Source organism: Oryctolagus cuniculus, chromosome 4, assembly GCF_051225735.1.
Source record: "Oryctolagus cuniculus isolate XC-2025 breed Fujian yellow rabbit chromosome 4, ASM5122573v1, whole genome shotgun sequence".
NCBI classification, from domain to species: domain Eukaryota; kingdom Metazoa; phylum Chordata; class Mammalia; order Lagomorpha; family Leporidae; genus Oryctolagus; species Oryctolagus cuniculus.
This window is the reverse complement of record NC_142870.1, coordinates 92,667,718-92,687,820: the sequence shown is the minus strand read 5'-3', so window position 1 is coordinate 92,687,820 and position 20,103 is coordinate 92,667,718. Positions and strand designations below refer to the sequence as shown.

Sequence of the window (20,103 nt, the reverse complement as noted above, 5' to 3'; positions counted from 1 at the left end):
GGTATGCCAGCGCCAGCTGGGTCACAATCTGCCTCTTTTTAAGTATCTTCGAGGACCAAGCCAAAGACTGATGAAATACCAGATGCTGCTGAAGGTGAGGTCGATGAGACGGTGCTTTTCTGTGTGGGGAAATCAGACACCTCTGCCATGGTGATGTCTTCCTCAGACGTGTAGACTTGTGACTCCGTCTTCTGAGGCTGAAGATAGGTCCGTCCTCTGGGCTTTTTCTTTTCTCCATGTCTAGTCAACCCTCAGTGAGGAATAAGATCAAAGAATTGTCGAGTTGGAAGGGACCCTGGAGCCTAAGGCCAACATCTGGCCTGGGCCTGAATCTCCGAGGAGTCTGACTCTCTCCAAGGAGAGGCCCTGGGAGCAGTGGCGGGAAGGAGTGCAGCCACCCTGCTTACAGCTGAGAGGGCGCGGGAGGCAGCCAGAGCCTCTGCTCTCAGGCCCATAGATACCTGCTCCATTGAGATGAAGCATGGTACTTTGGAGAAGATGTGATTTTCCCCCAAATTGGTATTTTTTGTGCATTATAACAACGGAAGGGAGGCTCCTTTTGCAGCATAAACCTCCACTCTTAGATTTAGTATCTTACCCTGACAGCAGTATACCCGAATACGTTTTACTGTGTCTGAACCCCTCTGTGGTTTTTTTTTCCTCTCTCTCTCTGTCTGTTTCTTTCTCTCTCTTGATCTGTCTTTATCTCTCTCTCTGATCTTTGTACCTCCTGCCTGGGGAGGCATTGACACCAGCACACCTGCAGGTGAGCACTGGCAGGCACCCAGACAGGACATGGGGGTCCATCAAGTCTGGTTTCCCACGTGTGGGCTTGAGGAAACAGTTTGGGCTGCCCCTGTGAGTTGTTTTTAGAATTGACCTATATAAGGTGGATATATATGTCCTGTGGGTGCTGTCTCTAAATAAAAGAAAAAATGGGCACCTTTCAGAGCCTGGGTGTTTTCCCAGGTGTATTTCTTACCTAATCCCCCCAGACAACATGCCAGCAAGGCTCTGGTGTGGAGACACCAAGGCTCAGGGAGGTTGAGCTCCTCGGCCAGCGGTCTGCCCCAGAGGAAGTTACCCCCTTAGCTTTCCATCAGCAGTCCCAATCTCACAGTTCCTGCTCAGTTATGTGACTTTGGCCTCTTGGGCTCTAGTTTTCTCACGTGTAAAAAGGAGAGTGTAGCACCTCCCCAGTGCACCCATTGCCAAGAGCAGGCAAGTAATACATGTGGAGGGCATGGCACAGCACTGGTCAGGACACTTTGCATGATGGGTAGCTGTCAGTTTTGACACTGAGGCCATTCCACCACTATGGGAATGAGGGTGGTGACCTACTGCGTCCCTCCCCGAGCAGTGTGTTTTAGGGCCTCATATTCCTCTGCCTTGCCTATCTTGACTGGTCATCCACCATTCAGAAATCATTCCCTTGTGCTGGGCTCGAATTTTCCCACCAAGATAACGTTTACCCAGTAGCTAAGGTCTGCACCATGCACTGAAGGCTGTGTGCATGGGAGTCAGCCTGAGTCTGGATCCAGATTGACACTTCCAGGCTGCATGAACTTGGGCATTGTGCTTAGCCTGTCTCTACCTCAGGTTCCTCCCCTACAGAATTAATGTGATAGTTGGCCTTTACTGGTGTGCCGGTTGGGAGCAGTCAATGAGATAATACAGGTGGAAAGTCCTTAGAAAATGTTGTTAGCTGCCATTCACTGAAGGACGGAGGTAGAATCAGTATGAAGTATGCCTTGAGGGTCTGTGAAGAGTAGTCTGTGAAAGGGCCGTGCGAGGCAGACCAGTTTTTCTCCAAGCTGGGTGCCTGGTAAAGCAAGTCCAAACCATTGATGTGCATTGAAGAAAGGAAGGATTGGGTAGTGTTCCCTCCCTGGAGGCATGGGGATCATTCTTTGCTTTCTCCCCCGCACATCACTTGCTTGGAAGAGCGTGGATATTGGGTCCATTGCCTCGTGGTTGAGAAAGGACCATGGGGTCCTTGTGTGGGAAATGCTTTCTAAATACAAAAGAGAGGAAAAGGAATGATAGATTGCACCATCAGAAACAAGGACACATGGGTAATTGGGGAAAATGTTAGCAAAATATGTGACAAGTGGTCAGTATATTTAATTAATGAGCTCTCAGAAGTTAATAATAAAAAGGGAAACCAAGGACAAGAGCAGTTTATGAAAGAATAAATACTAAGAGCAGTTGTTTTCAAGTTTTACCTCATTAGTTATCTGAGGAATTCAAATGGAAACAACAGCCATGTGGTAGGATTTTTCTATTGATTCAGCTGGCAAAGCTTTATCATGAAATTGTAACATCCCATATAGGCCAGGGGCTGATGAGACAGGCTTTCATATATATAGCTGACAGGAACCCAGACCTTCCATAAAGAATTTGGAAATATGCCACAAAACTCTTAACACTTATCATTCCACTTCTAGGAATTTATCCTTAGGAAAAATGCACAAAATTTGTTATAATGAACATTTGTTGAACCTAAATGTTTAACAGTGGGGAGATCATAATTCATAACCAGAGTTCAGCTGTGATTTCTCTGTAAGATTAAACATTCTACACCACAAATCAAAACCCAAATGTTAGGGCTGGGTGTTATGGTACAGTGGGTTAAAGCTGCTGCTTGGGATATCTGCAACCCATATTGGAGTGCCTGGGATCAAGCCCTGCCTCCACTTACTATCCAGCTTCCTGCTAATGTGCCTGGGAGACAGCTGTGATGGACTAAGCATTTGGGTTCCTGCCACCCACGTGGGAGACCTAGATGGATTTCCTGGTTCCTGGCTTTGGAGTGGCTCAGTCCTGGCTATTTTGGGCATTTGGGGAGTGAACCAGTGGTTGGAAGATCTCTCTCTCTGTCTCTCCCTCTCTCTTGTCAATCTGCCTTTCAAACAAATAAATAAAACTTTGAGCCGGCGCCGCGGCTCACTAGGCTAATCCTCCGCCTAGCGGCGCCGGCACACCGGGTTCTAGTCCCGGTTGGGGCGCCGGATTCTGTCCCGGTTGCCCCTCTTCCAGGCCAGCCCTCTGCTGTGGCCAGGGAGTACAGTGGAGGATGGCCCAGGTGCTTGGGCCCTGCACCCCATGGGAGACCAGGAAAAGCACCTGGCTCCTGGCTCCTGCCATCGGATCAGCGCGGTGCGCCGGCTGCAGCGCGCCAGCCGCGGCGGCCATTGGAGGGTGAACCAACGGCAAAGGAAGACCTTTCTCTCTGTCTCTCTCTCTCACTGTCCACTCTGCCTGTCAAAAAAAAAATAAATAATAAATAAATAAATAAATAAAACTTTGAAAAACCAATAGCAACCATGTTTTAGAAAAATATATTGTAGGAAATTATTCCTCATATATTTTTGCATTAAGAAATCAGGCTACAAAATAGCATCTGGCATATGATGCTGTGTTTGTGGTAGAAATTCTGTGCTGGATCTATTGTTCATCCTTTGGCTTTAAGTTTACACACATTCTCAGGCAGTCTAGCATCAGCTTTAGGTTGTTGTGCATCAGATTTTGCTGACAATCCACTTTTTTGATTTCCAACAAGAGTTTTGGTTTAACACAGAGTCTGCTGGATCTTGCGTCTCCTGAAGATTTGGAGATAGACCCAGGTGACCTAGAAGGAGGTGTGGAGAAGGTACTGGGGTGTTATTTTCTTGTTACAATCTTTATTGTCTAAAGTTTCTAAAATGGTATGTATCCTATAGTTTTTTGTCAAGAAAATAAAAAAAATTGGAGGCAATTTTGAAGTGGGAATTTGTAACCCAGTGAGAAGTGGTAATATTTTTTTGCTTCCACATAAAAATTTTTAATGGGTCAAAATTAAGTGAATGTGCAAAATGAATATATAAAAGACTAGAAATAAATATTATAAAATCTCCATTGTAGTTTTTCTGCATGGTAGAATTACATAGGATTTATATTTTCTTCATTGTTATTAGGTATATGTAATTTGTATGCATTGTGCTTTGTCCACCCCACCCCCCCCCTTTGCTCTCTCTCTGTGTGTGTGTGTGTGTACATTCTAAGAGAGACTGCTAAGTTTCCCTTGCTGGAAATGGCGGCCACAACAGGTTAGGAAGAAATTTGTGGCTTAGCACTGGGTTTTTTTTTTTTTTTCCAACTTCCTGTAGAATATTCTGGTTTTAACAAGAAAACTTTGAGACGTGTGTCTCGAGGAGCCCTGTCATCTTAGAATGTGTGATGAGGATGCCTTAAAAACAGAAGATGTGAGAGGCCTAGGTAATCATTTGATGACCTGGTTAGAGGAGCTGAATCGTGTGTGTAAGGGTTTTTCCGAACCCAGTGGAAAGCTAGCTTACCTGCTGTGCTTATGAGAGGAGGGTTAGTGGGAAGGACCTGGGATAGGAGCAGGTAAGTATCTAAAAGAAATTTGTGTTGTAAGTGTTGGGCAAGGAGGAAGATACCTGGTGTAAGAAGTTTTCGTTGATGTTAAAATAAACACAGGGGATCCTGTTGTCTTTCCTGGGAACTGAAGCTTGTGGGTTACCAGTGAGGGCATAAGAACCCATGCCCCTTGTTCAGCGGAGCCCTCGTGATCTGCTGCAGTCATCAGCTGGTCACTCCTGTCTGTGATCCGAAGCTGCTAATCCCCACGGTTTCAGCGAACATGAAACACACACACCCCTTTGACCACACCTTGCTGCTGGGGACAAGAGTGTGGGGCCGGTTGTGAAGCAGCAGAGAGCTATCTGTTCTTTGCAGCAGAAATGGAGGTGTTATGTAACCACACGGAAGAAGTCAGGATCTTCATGTTGATGTTGCCATGTAACAGAAAGGCACCGCACAGGCAGCAGGGGAACGAAACAACAACCCCCAGGCAGAGGACTCGGAAGTTGAAGTCATCCTCCTGTCACTTCCTAAGTGCCACTGTGGTAATGAGTGGAGTGTGGTCTTTTTAATGAGTGATGACCACTTTCCCACTTGATGCTGGCTTCATGTTTGCAGGCATACACACATAGTGGGCGATGTCTTTGGCACCACCGATGGTGGTGGAACGTGGGGAGGGTTGGGGGAGGAGTGGAGGGGCGAAGGGCAGAGCTGAGGGGGAGCTCTTTGGCGTTTACATGTAAGTCATCAGTCAGCCTCCACATGGCAGCTCCCCCCCGCCCCGACTTTTTCTTCTCTTGAGAATTTTAGAAGAATTTTCCTCTAGGATGTCTTAAGGTCTAATTTTACCCATAGGAATAGGATGTTCACATTCAATAGAGGAATGAGATACTCAGATTGTACTTCTCAGAAAGCCCCAGAGGGTAGGGGTGATTTAAAGGGCTTAGATTCTTTTCATGCTTCACAAATGATGAGTTCTTACATAGCAGGAATATACAGTCTATAATATTTTCAACTTCACTCTTTATTAATACAACCTACAGAAGGTTTAGGGATATTTTTGCTTATCTATATGGGATGCCAGATACTTGAGGCAGCAAATATCTTAAGCCATGATTCTTTGGGATCAGGGAGACCAAGCAACAAACCCATCTTCTGGGGTCAGTGCCCAGTGGGTCCGCAGCTGCTTCTCTTTGCCCCGTTTCCTTCTTCACCTGGTACATGGCATACTTCTGATTTCCAACAAGGCATTTGTTTTCCGCAGGATGGGCCCCAAAGGACGAAGGATTCTGCGCTCTCAGCTGAACTGCAGCAAGCTTTGGCAGTGGTCGAGGATTTGATCAAGTCCTGTGAGCTGGCTGAGGGCCTGGCAGCAGTCACTGGATGTCCGGTATGTTCCGTAGCAGGCATTGGAACGTGGCTCACAATATCACAAGCGGGGAGGTACTGTGGCCAAGTTAGAGAAATAGTCTTCTGATGGTAAAGAAATCCCACCTCAATCAAACCCATGCAATTCAGCAAACCCATGCAACGGGACCCCAAGCTGTCTGGCTGCATCTTCAGGAGGTTTGGGCTACATTCCTTAGCACCCTGAGCTCTGTGTGCACCGGGCAAGCTAGAAACCCAGGGACAGAACACGTGAGTAGAGGGGCAGGGGTAAAGTCCTGAAGGAAGAATTGTTTCTAACTCGTGACACTATCAGATATTTAACAATTTGGAAAGTTTCCCTGCTGGCTCCAGAGATTCTCCATGGGAAGTATTTTGAAGTGGTCCTAAATGAACGTCCAGTTCCATTTGCATCCCAGATCTCAGAACAGACCCATCAGTTACATATCCTACATCCCTACAGCCAAGTGGCCGAAAGAAGAGAGTGGCTGCTGGGGAGGTGACCTGGCCCGGCTTGGCATTAATCTTCATTCCAAGTATCCCAGGCCCAGGCACTCCAGGCAAAGTATGCCCTGTAACTGTAAGATCTCTTTGGGACTGGGGCGTCTTAGTCTTCAACTGGGTTTCACTCTAGCAGGTGCTCTAGATTGTGACTCAAATGTATCTATTTTCTGTCATTCTCCTAACACATTACCATGATGTTTGTAGCTTAGAATGGCACAAATTTGTTAGCTTCCAGTTCTGGGATCAGCAGTTCAACACAGTCTCATGGGCTATAATCAAGGTGTCCACCTTCCTTTTGGGGTTTCTAGGTGTGACTCTGTTTCTTTGAGTTTCTCAGCTTAAAAAGGCCAACCCATATTCTTTGGTTTGTGGCCTCTTCCTTCAGCTTCAAAGCCATCCAGGGCAGGTGGAGTCCTCTCACGTCACCTCCCTCTGACCTCCCCTTCTGCTTCTCCGCACTTGTTAGGACCCATGCCATTCCACTGGCCTGCACAGATCCTCCAAGGTGTTCCCCCAGTCTGAAGACAGGTGGTTAGCCATCTGCATTCCCATTTGTAGAGTCTCAGATTCTGTGGGTCAGGATATGTGCCTACGTGTTCTCTAATAAGGGACTTGTCTGAATGGCCACATGAGGGTTTAAATGTCTCTTACTTTTAGAACTTTAGGAGGCCATTATTCTGCCCACCATACAGAATCCAAGCATTATGAGAATTCTATTTGTTAGATACTTACTTCTCTTTTTTTTTCCTTTTCATTTTTACCTGGTGCTTTTAATTTTTTTTTCTTTTCTTGGAAAGGCAGAGTGACACAAAACTAGAGCTAGAATTAGAGAGATTTTCTGTCTGCCGGTTCATAGCCGAATACCCACAACAGCTGAGGTTGGAACAAGCTGAAGTCGGGAGTCAGGAACTCCATCTGAGTCTCCCATATGAAGGAACCCATGCAGTTGGTCCATCATCTGTTGCCTCCCAGGTGCATCAGTGGCAAGCCGCATTGGAAGTGGAGGAGCTGGGACTCAAATCAGGCACTCGTGATGGGGCACACAGACATCCCAAGTGGTGGCTTAATCTGCTGAGCCACGATGCCCACTCCTACCTGGTCCTTAACCTACTGTTGATTAAGATCTTGGCAGATTAAATGAACTTCTTTTTTTCTTTCCTTATCAGAAATAAAAATCATACAAATGAACTAGGAACAAATGTGAATTTTTACTTCCCTCTCTCCGGATATTTTCCTGGCTGTCATCTTAGGAACTTAGCCCCACTGGCTTTGCTGGGATTCCAGGCAGCAATGTCATTAATGTCCTGTGGGAGCCCAAGGTGCTGTCTGCTTACAACTCTGTATGACGTGAGAGGATATTCGTGGACTGTGCAGGGTGGGGTCAGGGTGTGTGTAACACTGGATCGTTTTCTTGGTAATAATTTTTCCTTTGGCTAGGAAAAGTGAAGGGCGATCATTTTTAAGATCATTTTGGGAAACCTTTCTGTTCTTTGTACCATGAATCATGTGTCAACAACTGCGATTAGATGTCTACTTCCTTGAATCAAATGTTGGAAACAACACAATTTGCGAGCAGAAACTCCCAGCTGCTATTTTGAGTATAAACAACTTAGGAGGGGGAATTTGGGAAGAAAGAATGACTAAAATATGAGGAAATAGCAATCTACTCTAATTTCACTCCAAGCGAGCTTATATGCAAATAAGATGCACTGGCTTACAGAATTGTAGAGATTTTACACCAGATACAAAGGAATCTTTTTATCCCACATGTCCTCAGAATGGTGTCTTTGCCATATGCTCTGTGTTGTTTTTTTTTTTCTGTTAAGACACTAACTGACTTTTTATTTTAAAGATTTATTTATTTTTAAAATTTATTTGGAAGGCAGAGTTACAGAGAGGCAGAGGCTGAGAGAGAGAGAGAGAGGGAGAGAGAGAGAGAGAGGTCTTCCACCAGCTGTTTCACTCCTCAAATGGCTGCAACGGCTGGAGTTGCGCCCATCCAAAGCCAGGAGCTTCTTCCGGGTCTCCCACAGGGCGCAGGGACCCAAGCACTTGAGCCATCTTCTACTGCTTTCCCAGGCCACAGCAGAGAGCTGGATCGGAAGTAGAGCAACCAAGACTCGAACTGGTGCCCATATGGGATGCTGGCACTTTAGGAGGCTACTTTACTGGCTATGCCACAGTGCCGGCCCCTTAACTGACTTTTACATTTGTGACATTAGCTAATTTATCCTGACAGTTTTGTGTAACCCTATTGTGTTCTAGAGGAGCAAGCACTGGAATTTTCAACTCTGATTCAAGAGCAGACCCATGGAAAGAGTGGTTAACTCACCCCAGGTCACGTGAGCATCAGCTTGACCGATTCTTCCTCCCTGCCCCTGCAGAGCGCCCACCTACACTATCTCACTTCTGATCGGAGTTGACTAACACCTCGTACTAACTCAGATCTGATTGCAAGATTCTTTGCTTCAGCTTTGTAGAGCTGTACTGCCAGTGTTTACACTGATGCATTCATGGATATGAATGCTATATTCATGGATAAATCTAGAGTTTACCCTCTTACTTTCTCCATTTGAAATCCAATATTAACCTGGTTTTGTAAAGGAAAGAAATTGATTGTTTTAATTTATATTAAAACAAGTAGAGAAAACCCCCTTCTGATTCTTACACTTTCTGCCTGCTTTGCTCCTTCAGGTGGTCCTTGGTTTAATTTAGCTGCAGAAGCTTGAAAGGTTTTTTTTTTTAAACAGTTTCATTTTGTGGAACATTGAGATATAATTTATGTACTTCCCTCCATTTGCCAAAAAAATATTTTTTTTCTTGATTCAAATCCAGTACATAGTGACTTTAGATCCTGAGTTGCCAGGAACAAGTTCCAAAGTCGAATAGTAAAGGTTAAATGAAACATTTTTCTTTTCTGGAACTAATTTGTATAAGCCAATAAAGGACATAAATTTTATTGTAAGTTCATTATGGACTAGGGCCTGGCAGTTATTTTTATTTCAGTTTCACTTTTCTTACTGTGGTGTTGGCTGTAGAGATATGGCCGAGTCAATGATGTTATGATTCAGTGGGCTGGCCTTGTGCATCTCTGCACCCTCATGATACCTACATAGAAAGTGGTTATCGGTAAAGGAGGATTAAGTCGTAGGCACAGCACTGAGCATTCCGGCAGACAGTGAACGAACAGCCCTGGGGCTGAATTATTTGGGCCACTGCTTAGGCAGGAAAGGGAAGAAGCCCTGGGCTGTCATCACCACTGGCTCCCACTACTTCTGCTTCTCATTTCTGAACCAGGCTTTGTGTGAATTCATTCATTCAGATATCTCCTGCTTCTTGGTGTGAGATGTAAATACCTCCACTGCAGCTCTCTCTGCCAGGAACAAGCACCTGGGCCCCCAGAAGAGGTCTCTGGCTGGGTCTGGTGGCCGTAGGTTCACTCCCATAGACGCATCACTTGGGATTCTCGAATCAGGAGAGTGCATGAACATGGCAGCATTTGCTAGCTGATTTTACTGTCACTTCGTGTGTGGAAGAGGCCGTCTGACTTATCATTCGCCTGTTTTTTAGAAGTAGCCGTTGTGTTCCCACTCCGAGCTCACAGCCATCAGATGTCAGCATGTGACATGGCCACACTTGTTTGTCACTGGTGGAACTGGCTGGAAGCACGTTAGTCTGCAGTGTTGAAGGCCAGATGTTCAACACCCAGCTGAGGGTGGAGGCTGGACCTCAGTCACTGAGATGTCCATCTCGTCACGAGTGTGGTCACGAGAGCACTTGCTGAGGCACGGCAGGCTCGCTGGGAAGGCCTTGCCTGCCTTCTGGCTTCGGGCGGTTGCCTGCAACCTTTAGTGTTGCTTGGCTCACATCTGCCTCTGTCTGCACCTGGCTGAGTTCCCTCAGGTGCATCTCCGTAGCTGGTCTCTCTTTCAATTACAGCCACCCTGGTCCTCGTCCTAGCCAATTATGTCTGCAAAGACCTTTCCAAGTCAGGTTACATTTTGGGATCCTAGTGGATGTGAGCTTTTTTTTGGAGGACACTGTTCAACCCAGTTACAAGGGCAGGACTGAACTAATTCCTGGAATTTAATTCCTTAAATGCAGACTGCGACACATAGCCTGAAAGGGTGTGTGCCTGCCTTCCTCAGCACGGAGCACTGTGCAGGCAGTGCGCCCTCACCTGCGGGAGACCTAAGTCCCCGAGACACCCATCTCATCATGAGCGTGGTCATGAGGATCCTTATGCAAGATGACCCAGAGGACACGCAATCAACTCAAAAAAGCCCAGCAGTGACTCTCATAGCCCCTGGCGATGATGGGCTTCCTGGAAAAGCCAACCTGCAGAGCCTCAGTGGCAGGGCCAGGCTCCCAGAGACGGGAACTGTACAAGGCCAGGGTCTACAGAAGTGCTAGGGCCTTGGCTTGGGGAAGAAGTTGGGGTTTTTACCTGCGTGCCCTGCCTGAGTGTGCCAGGTGAGCCCACATGCCTACTCTCCTCTTACCACCTGCTCACTGGTTCTTTCCGTCCTCCGTCAGTGTCTTTTCCCTTCCTTAGTTTCTGGTGACTCACCGTCTTCAAAACCCTGTACCCTTGTCATTTCTTCTAGCACTTGCCTGCTAAAGTATCTCACGGCTGTAGCTCCTGCTGGCCACGGCCACCTCATCTGTTTTCTTTAGCTCTGAGAGAGCTTACAGTGGCTACTCAGCACATCATTTTTAAACTGGCTCTCTGTGCTCAGTCTTGGGTCTCTCTTCTTCTGCAGTCACACACAGAGGTGACAAAGTACAAAACATAGCAGGGCTGTGGTCAGGGCTGTTTCCTCTCCAACAGACCACAACTTGGCAGATACTGGAACCTGCCTCACCAAGTTATCTCCAGGTCATTAGAGAGTGTACACCTGGACCTGCTCTCTCTGCCTCTTAGCGTTGCTTTTACAGCCGTGCCAAAAGTGACGCCTCTGCATGGGTCAGATGTGTTCCAGTGAGCAGGTCTACCTCAATTACACCTGTATTCATCCGTGTGTTGCATGATGTGGTTGAGGATGTTGCTCGGTGTTTGACTCACTGAGTCTTCCATGGGAGAGGTTGGTTGTGTATCTTTCTAATGGGATTTCTGTGCTTTTCCTGGACAATGTGTTTGTATGCGTCTCTGGATACAGCGAATGATGCTCATCTTTTCGTTCTGTTTTCCATGAATTTTTGAAGTATCCTCATACAGAGTAAAAAAGAAAATTGGCCGGCGCCGCGGCTCACTAGGCTAATCCTCCGCCTTGCGGCGCCGGCACACCGGGTTCTAGTCCTGGTCGGGGCACCGGATTCTGTCCCAGTTGCCCCTCTTCCAGGCCAGCTCTCTGCTGTGGCCAGGGAGTGCAGTGGAGGATGGCCCACGTGCTTGGGCCCTGCACCCCATGGGAGACCAGAAGTACCTGGCTCCTGCCATCGGATCAAGCGCGCCGGCCGCGGCGGCCATTGGAGGGTGAACCAACGGCAAAGGAAGACCTTTCTCTCTGTCTCTCTCTCTCACTGTCCACTCTGCCTGTCAAAAAAAAAAAAAAAGAAAAAAGAAAAAAGAAAAAAGAAAATTAATACAGAAAATTATATACAAACACTCTTAAAATGCCTTGAGTTTTTAAGGTAGAACTTCAGAAGTATTGTCAATTCATTTACACATTCACAGGCTGCTTAACATAGAAACAGTGACTGAGGCTGGTGCCGTGGCACTTTAGGTTAATCCTCTGTCTGTGGCATCCCATGTGGACACAGGTTCGAGTCCCGGCTGCTCCTCTTTCGATCCAGCTCTCTGCTGTGGCCTGGGAAAGCAGTAGAAGATGGCCCGAGTGCTTGGGCCCCTGCACCCACGTGGGATCGGCACAGTTTCGGCCGTTGCAGCCATTGGGGAGTGAACCAACAGAAGGAAGACCTTTCTCTGTGTCTCTTCCTCCCACTGTCTGTAACTCTACCTCTCAAATAAATAAATAAAATCTTTCAAAAAAGAAACAATGACTTGTACAAGTGCCCACTTGGTTATAAATAATGCACATTTTCCTGAATGTTAATTCTAGAGATTTATCTAGCTCGATAAAACTCTGGAAGGAAGTTCCTTATCCTGGTTCCATTCAAGTGATTTTCTTTTTTTCTAAAAAAAATTATTTATTTTTACTTATTATTTGAGAAGAAGAGAAAGTGCTCCCATCCAGTGGTTCATGGTTCACTCCTAAAATGCCAGCAATGGCTGGGGTTGGGTCGGGCCACTGCCGGGAGCTGGGAGCTCAGTGTGGGTCTCCCACGTGAGTTGTAGGGACATCATGATTTGAGCCATCACCTGCTGCCTCCCAGGTTGTGTGTTAGCAAGAAGCTGGAATCCAAAGCGGAGCTGGGACTCAAATACAGGCTCTGTACTGTGGAACGCAGGCATCCCAAATGGCAGCTCAGCGGCCAGGCCCAACACCCACCCCAGTTTTCTTCTTTTGATGTTTTGATTGTTGTAAATAAATTCCTGATTTTCTGCTTTTAGGTGATCTAAGTTTTTAAAAATACCACGTGAAATACAGATGACTTGTGATAGCTCAGCCTAGGATTTTTCAACTTTATGATGGTGCAAAAGTGGTAGACTTTTAATAGAAACCATACTTTGACTTTTGAATTTTGATCTTTTTCTGGGCTAGCAATACCCTATCTGACAGATGCTCTCTTGCAACCCTGGGCAGTGGCAGCAGCCACAGCTCCCAGTCAGCCACACGATCACAAGGGGCAGCAGCTGATCCTTCACAGTGTCCTGAGTTGCTAAACTATGATGTCCTGTGAGTTAAGTGGATTCAGTGTATTTTTGATTTATGACCTTTGCAATGTGCCGTGGGTTGTCAGGATCTAATCCCATCGTATATGATGGAGCATCTGAATTCTGTTCCTAGTTTGTCTCACTTTACCACCTCTTGGGGTCATCTCTTCTGGACTTTCAACCAAATGTGTGAGAAAGGCAGCCTGCCGGTGGAGCAGACGGCATTGTAGCGTGTGCTCTACAGCCAATAGACCTCTTTAAAGCCTGTCATTTGGGGTTATCTGTGCTGTCCGCTCACTGTGACTCAGAGTTGAATGTAATTACTCTTTCCCTTACAAGATTATGAAGATAAGGTCAAACTAACCTCTCTCCTTTCTGAACAAACCTGCTGTTCTCAGATTCTCGTGAACCTGAAGCAGATGTTAGGAGGCACACAGAACAGTGGATTATCATAGGTCCATAATGCAGCAAAAATTCTGTCCCTTGAACATAATTAAAATGTTCATTTCTTGTCCCTTTACACTGTCATGTATCAAACACAAAGACGAGGAAATAGAATTCTGCTTGCTAAAATTAATTACAGGACAAAAATATCAGAATACAATTCCTTCAGTTCAAGTATTTCTCTCTTTTTTTTGAGATTTATTAATTTATTTGAAAGGCAGAATTACAGAGAGGCAGAGGTGGGAGGAGGGTGTCCTTCATCTGCTTGTTTGCTCCCCAAATGGCTGTGATGGCCGAAGCTGGGCCAACCCAAAGGCAGGAGCCAGGAGCTTCTTCTGGGTCCCCTGCGTGGGTGCAGGGGCCCAAGAACTTAGGCCATCTTCTGTTACTTTCTCAGGCCATAGCAGAGAGCTGGATCAGAAGTGGAGCAGCCAGGACTCGAACCGGCGGCCATATAGGATGCCAGCACTGCAGGCAGCAGCTTTACCCGCTGTGCCATAGCACCAGCCCCAGTTCAAATATTTCTAACACTCTTTATGTATATTACCTTACGAAACTGAATTTACTTCTTTACGTAATGGTATGGTGCCATGATCAGTGAACCTACACAGTTGTGGTTTGCATTCACTGACAGGTGAGCCTGAGTGGCACTTTTAGAATGGTAAACCTCAAATAAGCATGCTTTGTCATTTGGAAAGTCACTGTCCTTGTCACGTTCTCTGATGGCTTCTCTGTGTGTGTGTCTGTGTTTCCAAAAGGATGACATTGGAAAACTGGGCAAGCTGTTGATGCAGGGCCCGTTCAACGTCTGGACGATTCACAAGGATCGCTACAAAATGAAGGATTTTATTCGATTTAAGCCCAGCCAGAGGCAAATCTATCTATTTGAAAGGGGAATCGTGTTCTGCAAGATCCGAATGGAGCCCAGTGACCAGGGGTTCTCTCCTCATTACAGCTTTAAGAAGTCTATGAAGGTAAAAGGGATCCTGCTGCACCCGGCAGTCACCCATCACCACTACCTGAGAAAGAGAGAGAGGGAGAGAGAGAGAGAGGGAGAGAGAGAGAGAATTATCCTGTTTTACAGATGAGGAAGCTGAAGCTTACGGAGTCGAAGTTATCTTGCCAAATACCACACAGTAGAGGCAGAACCCACACCCAGGGTCTGGGCCAGGGCTGGCACAGGGCTGACTTCATGCTAGGTAGAGAAAGGCAGAAAAAAGGGACTGTATGGTAGGTAGCCTTTCTTGACAAACTAATTAGTCAAAGTACCCTCTTTCTTCCAGGCAAATGGGTGAAAGATTTGGTGATTTTAGAGCATGGGCTGAATTTCGTTTTATTTTATTTTATTTTTTAAGATTTATTTACTTATTTGAGAGGCAGAGTTACAGACAGTGAGAGGGAGAGACAGAGAGAGGTCTTCCATCCACTGGTTCACTCCCCAGATGGCAACGCCTGGAGCTGCGCTGATCCGAAGCCAGGAGCTTCTTTCAGGTCTCCCACGTGGGTGCAGGGGCCCAAGAACTTGGGCCATTTTCCACTGCTTTCCCAGGCCATCAGCAGGGAGCTGGATGGGGAGAGGAGCAGTCAGCTCTTGAATCAGCTCCCATATGTGATGCTGGCTTCAGAGGCAGAGGCTTAACCTTCTATGCCACAGTACTAGCCCCTGAGTTTCGTTTTTGACTTGCCCTTTCCAACTGCACTCCCTTGTGTACGACTGAAGGCAGCATCCTGACCCTGGGGGCCTAAGAACCCCAGTCCACAGTGAGCATTGTCTGCTGCCTGTGTCACAGGAGAGGTTTCCTAACATCCCCATCCCCACACACACTTTTGTTCCTGTGTTTCAAGCCACTAATGTATTGATAGTATCCCTTGTTCTTTATATTTCTTAGTGGGTACTCATTTAGTTAGCATCATTTAGGCATTTGTGAAACAGGTGTTAAACATGATGTGCTCTCCTCTTTTGAAAGATAGAGTCTGTTACCTTGTGAAACACAAAGCATTGATAGTCTTCCAGATTGTGTTTTATGTTGCCTTGGGCCAAAAACAGAGGAAAGCAAAACACTTAGAAGGAAGATGGAAGAAGAGAGCTGTTGTTGGTAGAAAGAATGAGAGTGACAAACATTTATTTTTTTTTAATTAATTTATTTGAAAAGCAGAGACACAAAGACAGAGATCGTCCACCTACTGATTTATTCCCTGAATACCTTCATCAGCCAGGCCTGAGCAAGTCAAAAGCATGGACCTGGTAACTCAACCCTGGGCTTCCCTGTGGCAGGGACCCAACTACTTGGACCATCACCTGCTGCCTCTCAAGGTGTACATTAGCAGGAACCTGGAATCAGAAGCAGAACTGGGATTCAAACCCAGGCACTCCAATATGGGATGTAGGCATCCAACATGGTATCTTAACAACTGTGACAGGTGCCCTTCCCAGCTATAATTTTAATGTCAGAACATGATGGTATAGAACACTTTTCTTCTTTCTTTACAATAGTTGGTGACACTTTCAATTCGCCAAGTTGGAAGAGGGAGCAATAAAAAGTTTGAAATTGCCAACCGAAGTGGGCTGGAGAAATACATCCTGCAGGTAAAGCTCAGACTTTCCCCAAGGTGTCCTCTCCTCTTTCCCTGCTGTGTCCTCCTAACTCACCAAGCGTTTCCTCTCTCACTGTCCTCAAGGGCACTCAGAGAGTAGAAGCTGTGTGCAGTGATGCTCAGGGGATCTGATTCTCACAGTGTTTTCTTATCTGTAATTGCAGGCCACTTCAAAAGAAATCAGAGATTGCTGGTTTTCAGAAATAAGTAAATTACTGCTGGAACAAGAAAACAATATTAAAGGTAGGGGCCCCTGCCAACTTTCAGCTGGACAATTATCCAGCTTCCATCTTTGTGGTGGGTGTGTAGGCTGGGGATATCATTCAAGAAAATGATTTGCCAGGAAAATAACAGTGGCCACATTGTTGTAGTCCCTGGACACCCCTGTGCTTGCTTTAGATTGTGTGCATTATTTCTGTATGGTTGTATAGATGTGTGCCTTTTAGTTATGTTCTTCCACATACCTAATTGCCAGGTCAAGTTTAAAAAAAAAGATTTATTTTTTATTTATTTGAAAGGCAGAGTTACAGAGAGAGATGGAGAAACAAAACACAAATACACACAGGGATCATCCATCCACTTATTCACTCCTCAAATGGTTCTAACAGCCAGGACTGGGCCAAGCCAAAGCCAGGAGCCTGGAACTCCATCTGGGTCTCCAGTGTGGGTGGCAGGGGCCCAAGTCATTGGACCACCTTCCGCTGCCTTCCTGGGTACATTGGCAGGGAGCTACATTGGAGGTGGAGCAGCAGGAACTTCCAACTGGGGCTCATTTGGGATGCCAGCATCACAGGTAGCAGCTTAACTCACAATTCCAGCCCCCAGGTCAGCTTTTCAGTCAAAAACCCCAAAGCCACCCAGGGAAGTGTCAACAGAGATTCAATGCTATATTACCTTTCAGAAGGTGTACCACTTCTTTTTCAAGTGTTGAGAAAGAATTAACATACCTTAAAATTTGCTCTCAATCCAGTGAGTTTTACATTCTTCACATATTATATAATCATTGCTACTCTAAATCTAATTCCAAAGGGTTTTTTAAAAACTTTTCTTCTTACTTTCTCAATTCTTCCCAGTTTTGTCTCCATCTCTTCTTCAGCTTATTTCATACTCTTTTTTAAAAAAAAAAAAAGATTTATGTATTTATTTGAAAATCTTAGTTACGGAGAGAGAGAGAGAGACAGAGATCTTCCATTCATTGGTTCACTCCCCACAGATGGTTGCGATGGCCAGGGCTGAAGCCAGGAGCTGGGAGCTTCATCTGGGTCTCCCACATGTGTAGCAGGAGCTAAGTACTTGGGCCATCATCTGCTGTTTTTCCCAGGCCTTTAACAGGGAGATGGACCAGAAGTGGAGCAGTTGAGACACAAACCGGTGCCCATATGGGATGCCAGAATCGCAGACAGTGACTTGACCCACTACACCACAATGCTGGCCCTGATTCCAAAACATTTTCACAACCTGCACCCCAACCCTGTATTAATTAGCTGTCATTCTTCATTGTTTCCCTTCCCCTAACCCATGCCATGGCTGGTCAACTTCCAGTCTCTACTGGCTTTTCTATTCTAGACATTGTAAACACTTGGAATCATGTGCACTGTGGCCATTCCTGTCTAACTCCTTTGACTTAACATAATTTTGTCATTTCATCCAGGTTTGTAGCATGCTTAATTCTCCATTCCTTTTTTATGGCTAAATAATAGACCATCGTATGGTAATCCTATTGTCTTAGTCATTTTGTGCTGCTCTCAGAAAACATTACAAACTGGGTAATTGGAAATGAACAGAGTTTCTTGGCTTACAGTTCTAGAGGCTGGGAAGTTTAAGGTTGAGAGATTCGGTGAGGGTCATCGCTGCATCATCACGTGGCAGAAGACAAGAGCAAGGGGTGCAGTGACCTCAACCCTTTATAAGCTCTTACAGCCACATACATTCCTGCTGAAAAGCATCCGTCTCTTCATGACCCATACACCTTCCACTAGGCCCCAGATAACACCACCACACTGGGATCAACTTTCTAACACTTGAACTTTGGAGGACTTACTTGTTCATCTGTTTGTCAGCTGATGAGCATTTGAGTTGTTTCCAGTTTTCATATATTGTAAATCATGATGCTGTCGATATCTGTGCACAAGTTGTTGTACAGAACTTTTATTTCTAATTTTTCTGGGTAAACATAGTGGAAACGCTGGGCCATATGGTGACTGTGATAACTTTCCAAGGGACTTCCAAATTGTCTTCCAAAGCAGTAGCACCATGTCACGCTCACAGTAACAGTGGATGAGGGTTCCATTTTCTCCGCTGTTTCACCAGCACTTGGTATCGTCCATTGTTGTGATGGTGGTGGTGGTGGTTGAGGATATGAAGTGGTATTTCATTGTGGTTTTCTCATCCTTCTCATGGCTACAAATGTGAAACACTTTTTCACACACTTAGTAGCCCTTCCTGTATTTTCTTTGAAGATCTTTCTAGTCAGCTCCTTTGCCTATTTTTCAGTCATTTGCTTTTTCAAGATTGAGTTGTAAGTTTTTTATATACATATAATATTATATATTTTTTCTTTTTACTAGCACTCTTCTCCGATACATGATTGGCAAGTGTTTTGCCCACTCTGTGCATTGTCTTTTTACTTTATTGATGGTGTCCTTTGAAGCACAACTTGCTTTATTTCAATGAAGTCTAATGGATCTGTTTTTTCCTTCAGTTGCTTGTATTTTAGATGTCGTATCTAAGACACCACTGCCTAACCCAAGGTCATGATGATTTATTTCTATACTTTCTTCTAAGAGTTTATAGTTTTAACTTTCATTTAAATCGTTGATCATTTTGAGCTAATTTTTGTATGCTAGCTTTCCCCTTCATTGCAGGCTGTGGGTTTCCAAGACTACCCCAAGAAAGAGGGAGGGGTTAGGGACAGTACAAGCTAAAACACCCCAACACTCATGTTCATGCAGAGAACTAGCTGTTTCTCTTAAGCAGGTGTTACCCAGATTTTGCAAGTCTTCCATGGAAGAGAGAATCTTTGCAGGGTTTTTCTTCCCCACATTTTCACTGATGGTACTCCCTAAACTCCTTTTAATAATTAAAAATCACCAGTGAGTAGGCTTCAGTCTTTCACATTGATTTCCATCATAGCAGAGATAATTGGTGGTGGAAGAAATCACACCAAGCTTCATCAATTGAATTTTATTATCTCCAAAATGCCAGTCTCATGGAAAATCCATCCACCATTTATACTGGCCACAGATTGCATGTTTAGTAAGAAAAATTATTTAAGAATGGAAAGATAAATTTTATCTCCAGGGACTTGGCAGGCATGTAACGATTTCACACTCTTCCTGCAAATTCTCTGAGCAGCAGCCAGTCGGGAGCATGCGCAGTGGGGTGTGGAGGATACGGGGGCGGCCGTGGTTTTTCCACATGATAAGATAAACTAAGGGGTATGACTGGAAAACCACCACCCCAGCTTTCTGTCACAGCCACCAAGCAATGTAAGTTCTTCATTTAAACTGTAAGCCTTATGCCAGGAAGCAGTAGCAAGGCTATACCAGTACAGTTGCTTTTTTTTTTTTTTTAGAGATTTATTTATTTATCTGAAAGTCAGAGCTACACATAGAGGAGAGGCAGAGAGAGAAAGAGATAGATCTTCCAGCCGTTGGTTCCCAATTGGCCACAATGGCTGGAGCTGTGCCCATCTGAAGCCAGGAGCCAGGAGCTTCTTCCGGGTCTCCCATATAGGTGCAGGGGCCCAAGGACTTGGGCCATCTTCTACTGCTATCCCAGGCCATGGCAGAGAGCTGGATTGGAAGTGGAGCAGCCGGGACTCAAACCGGCACCCATATGGGATGCTGACACTGCAGGCATTGGCTTTACCTGCTATGCCACAGCGCTGGCTCCTATAGTAGCTTTTAACTTGTATAAAGGTAACATCAGGGAGACTATGATTTAGCTTTGCTTTTCCACTGTTAACACCATGCTAAGTATATGTTATGATAATTGAGAACCAGTTCTCCAGAGGCATACAACACCTCTAG

At 45.5% G+C, this 20,103-nt stretch overlaps 1 protein-coding gene across 2 annotated transcripts in view; it reads left to right on the top strand.

Moving 5' to 3' along the window:
- Positions 1-20,103, top strand: part of MCF2L2 (MCF.2 cell line derived transforming sequence-like 2) — a 258,331-nt gene that overhangs the window by 221,671 nt on the left and 16,557 nt on the right. The window contains exons 20-25 of one of the 2 annotated variants that reach the window (XM_070072393.2): positions 2-94; positions 3,581-3,652; positions 5,630-5,755; positions 14,236-14,451; positions 15,972-16,064; positions 16,237-16,315. In XM_070072393.2, the coding sequence (XP_069928494.2) occupies positions 2-94; positions 3,581-3,652; positions 5,630-5,755; positions 14,236-14,451; positions 15,972-16,064; positions 16,237-16,315 (679 nt within the window). Of the gene's footprint in view, position 1; positions 95-3,580; positions 3,653-5,629; positions 5,756-8,520; positions 11,822-14,235; positions 14,452-15,971; positions 16,065-16,236; positions 16,316-20,103 lie in introns of those variants that run through there. The other variant, XM_089332001.1, reaches the window with a different exon arrangement.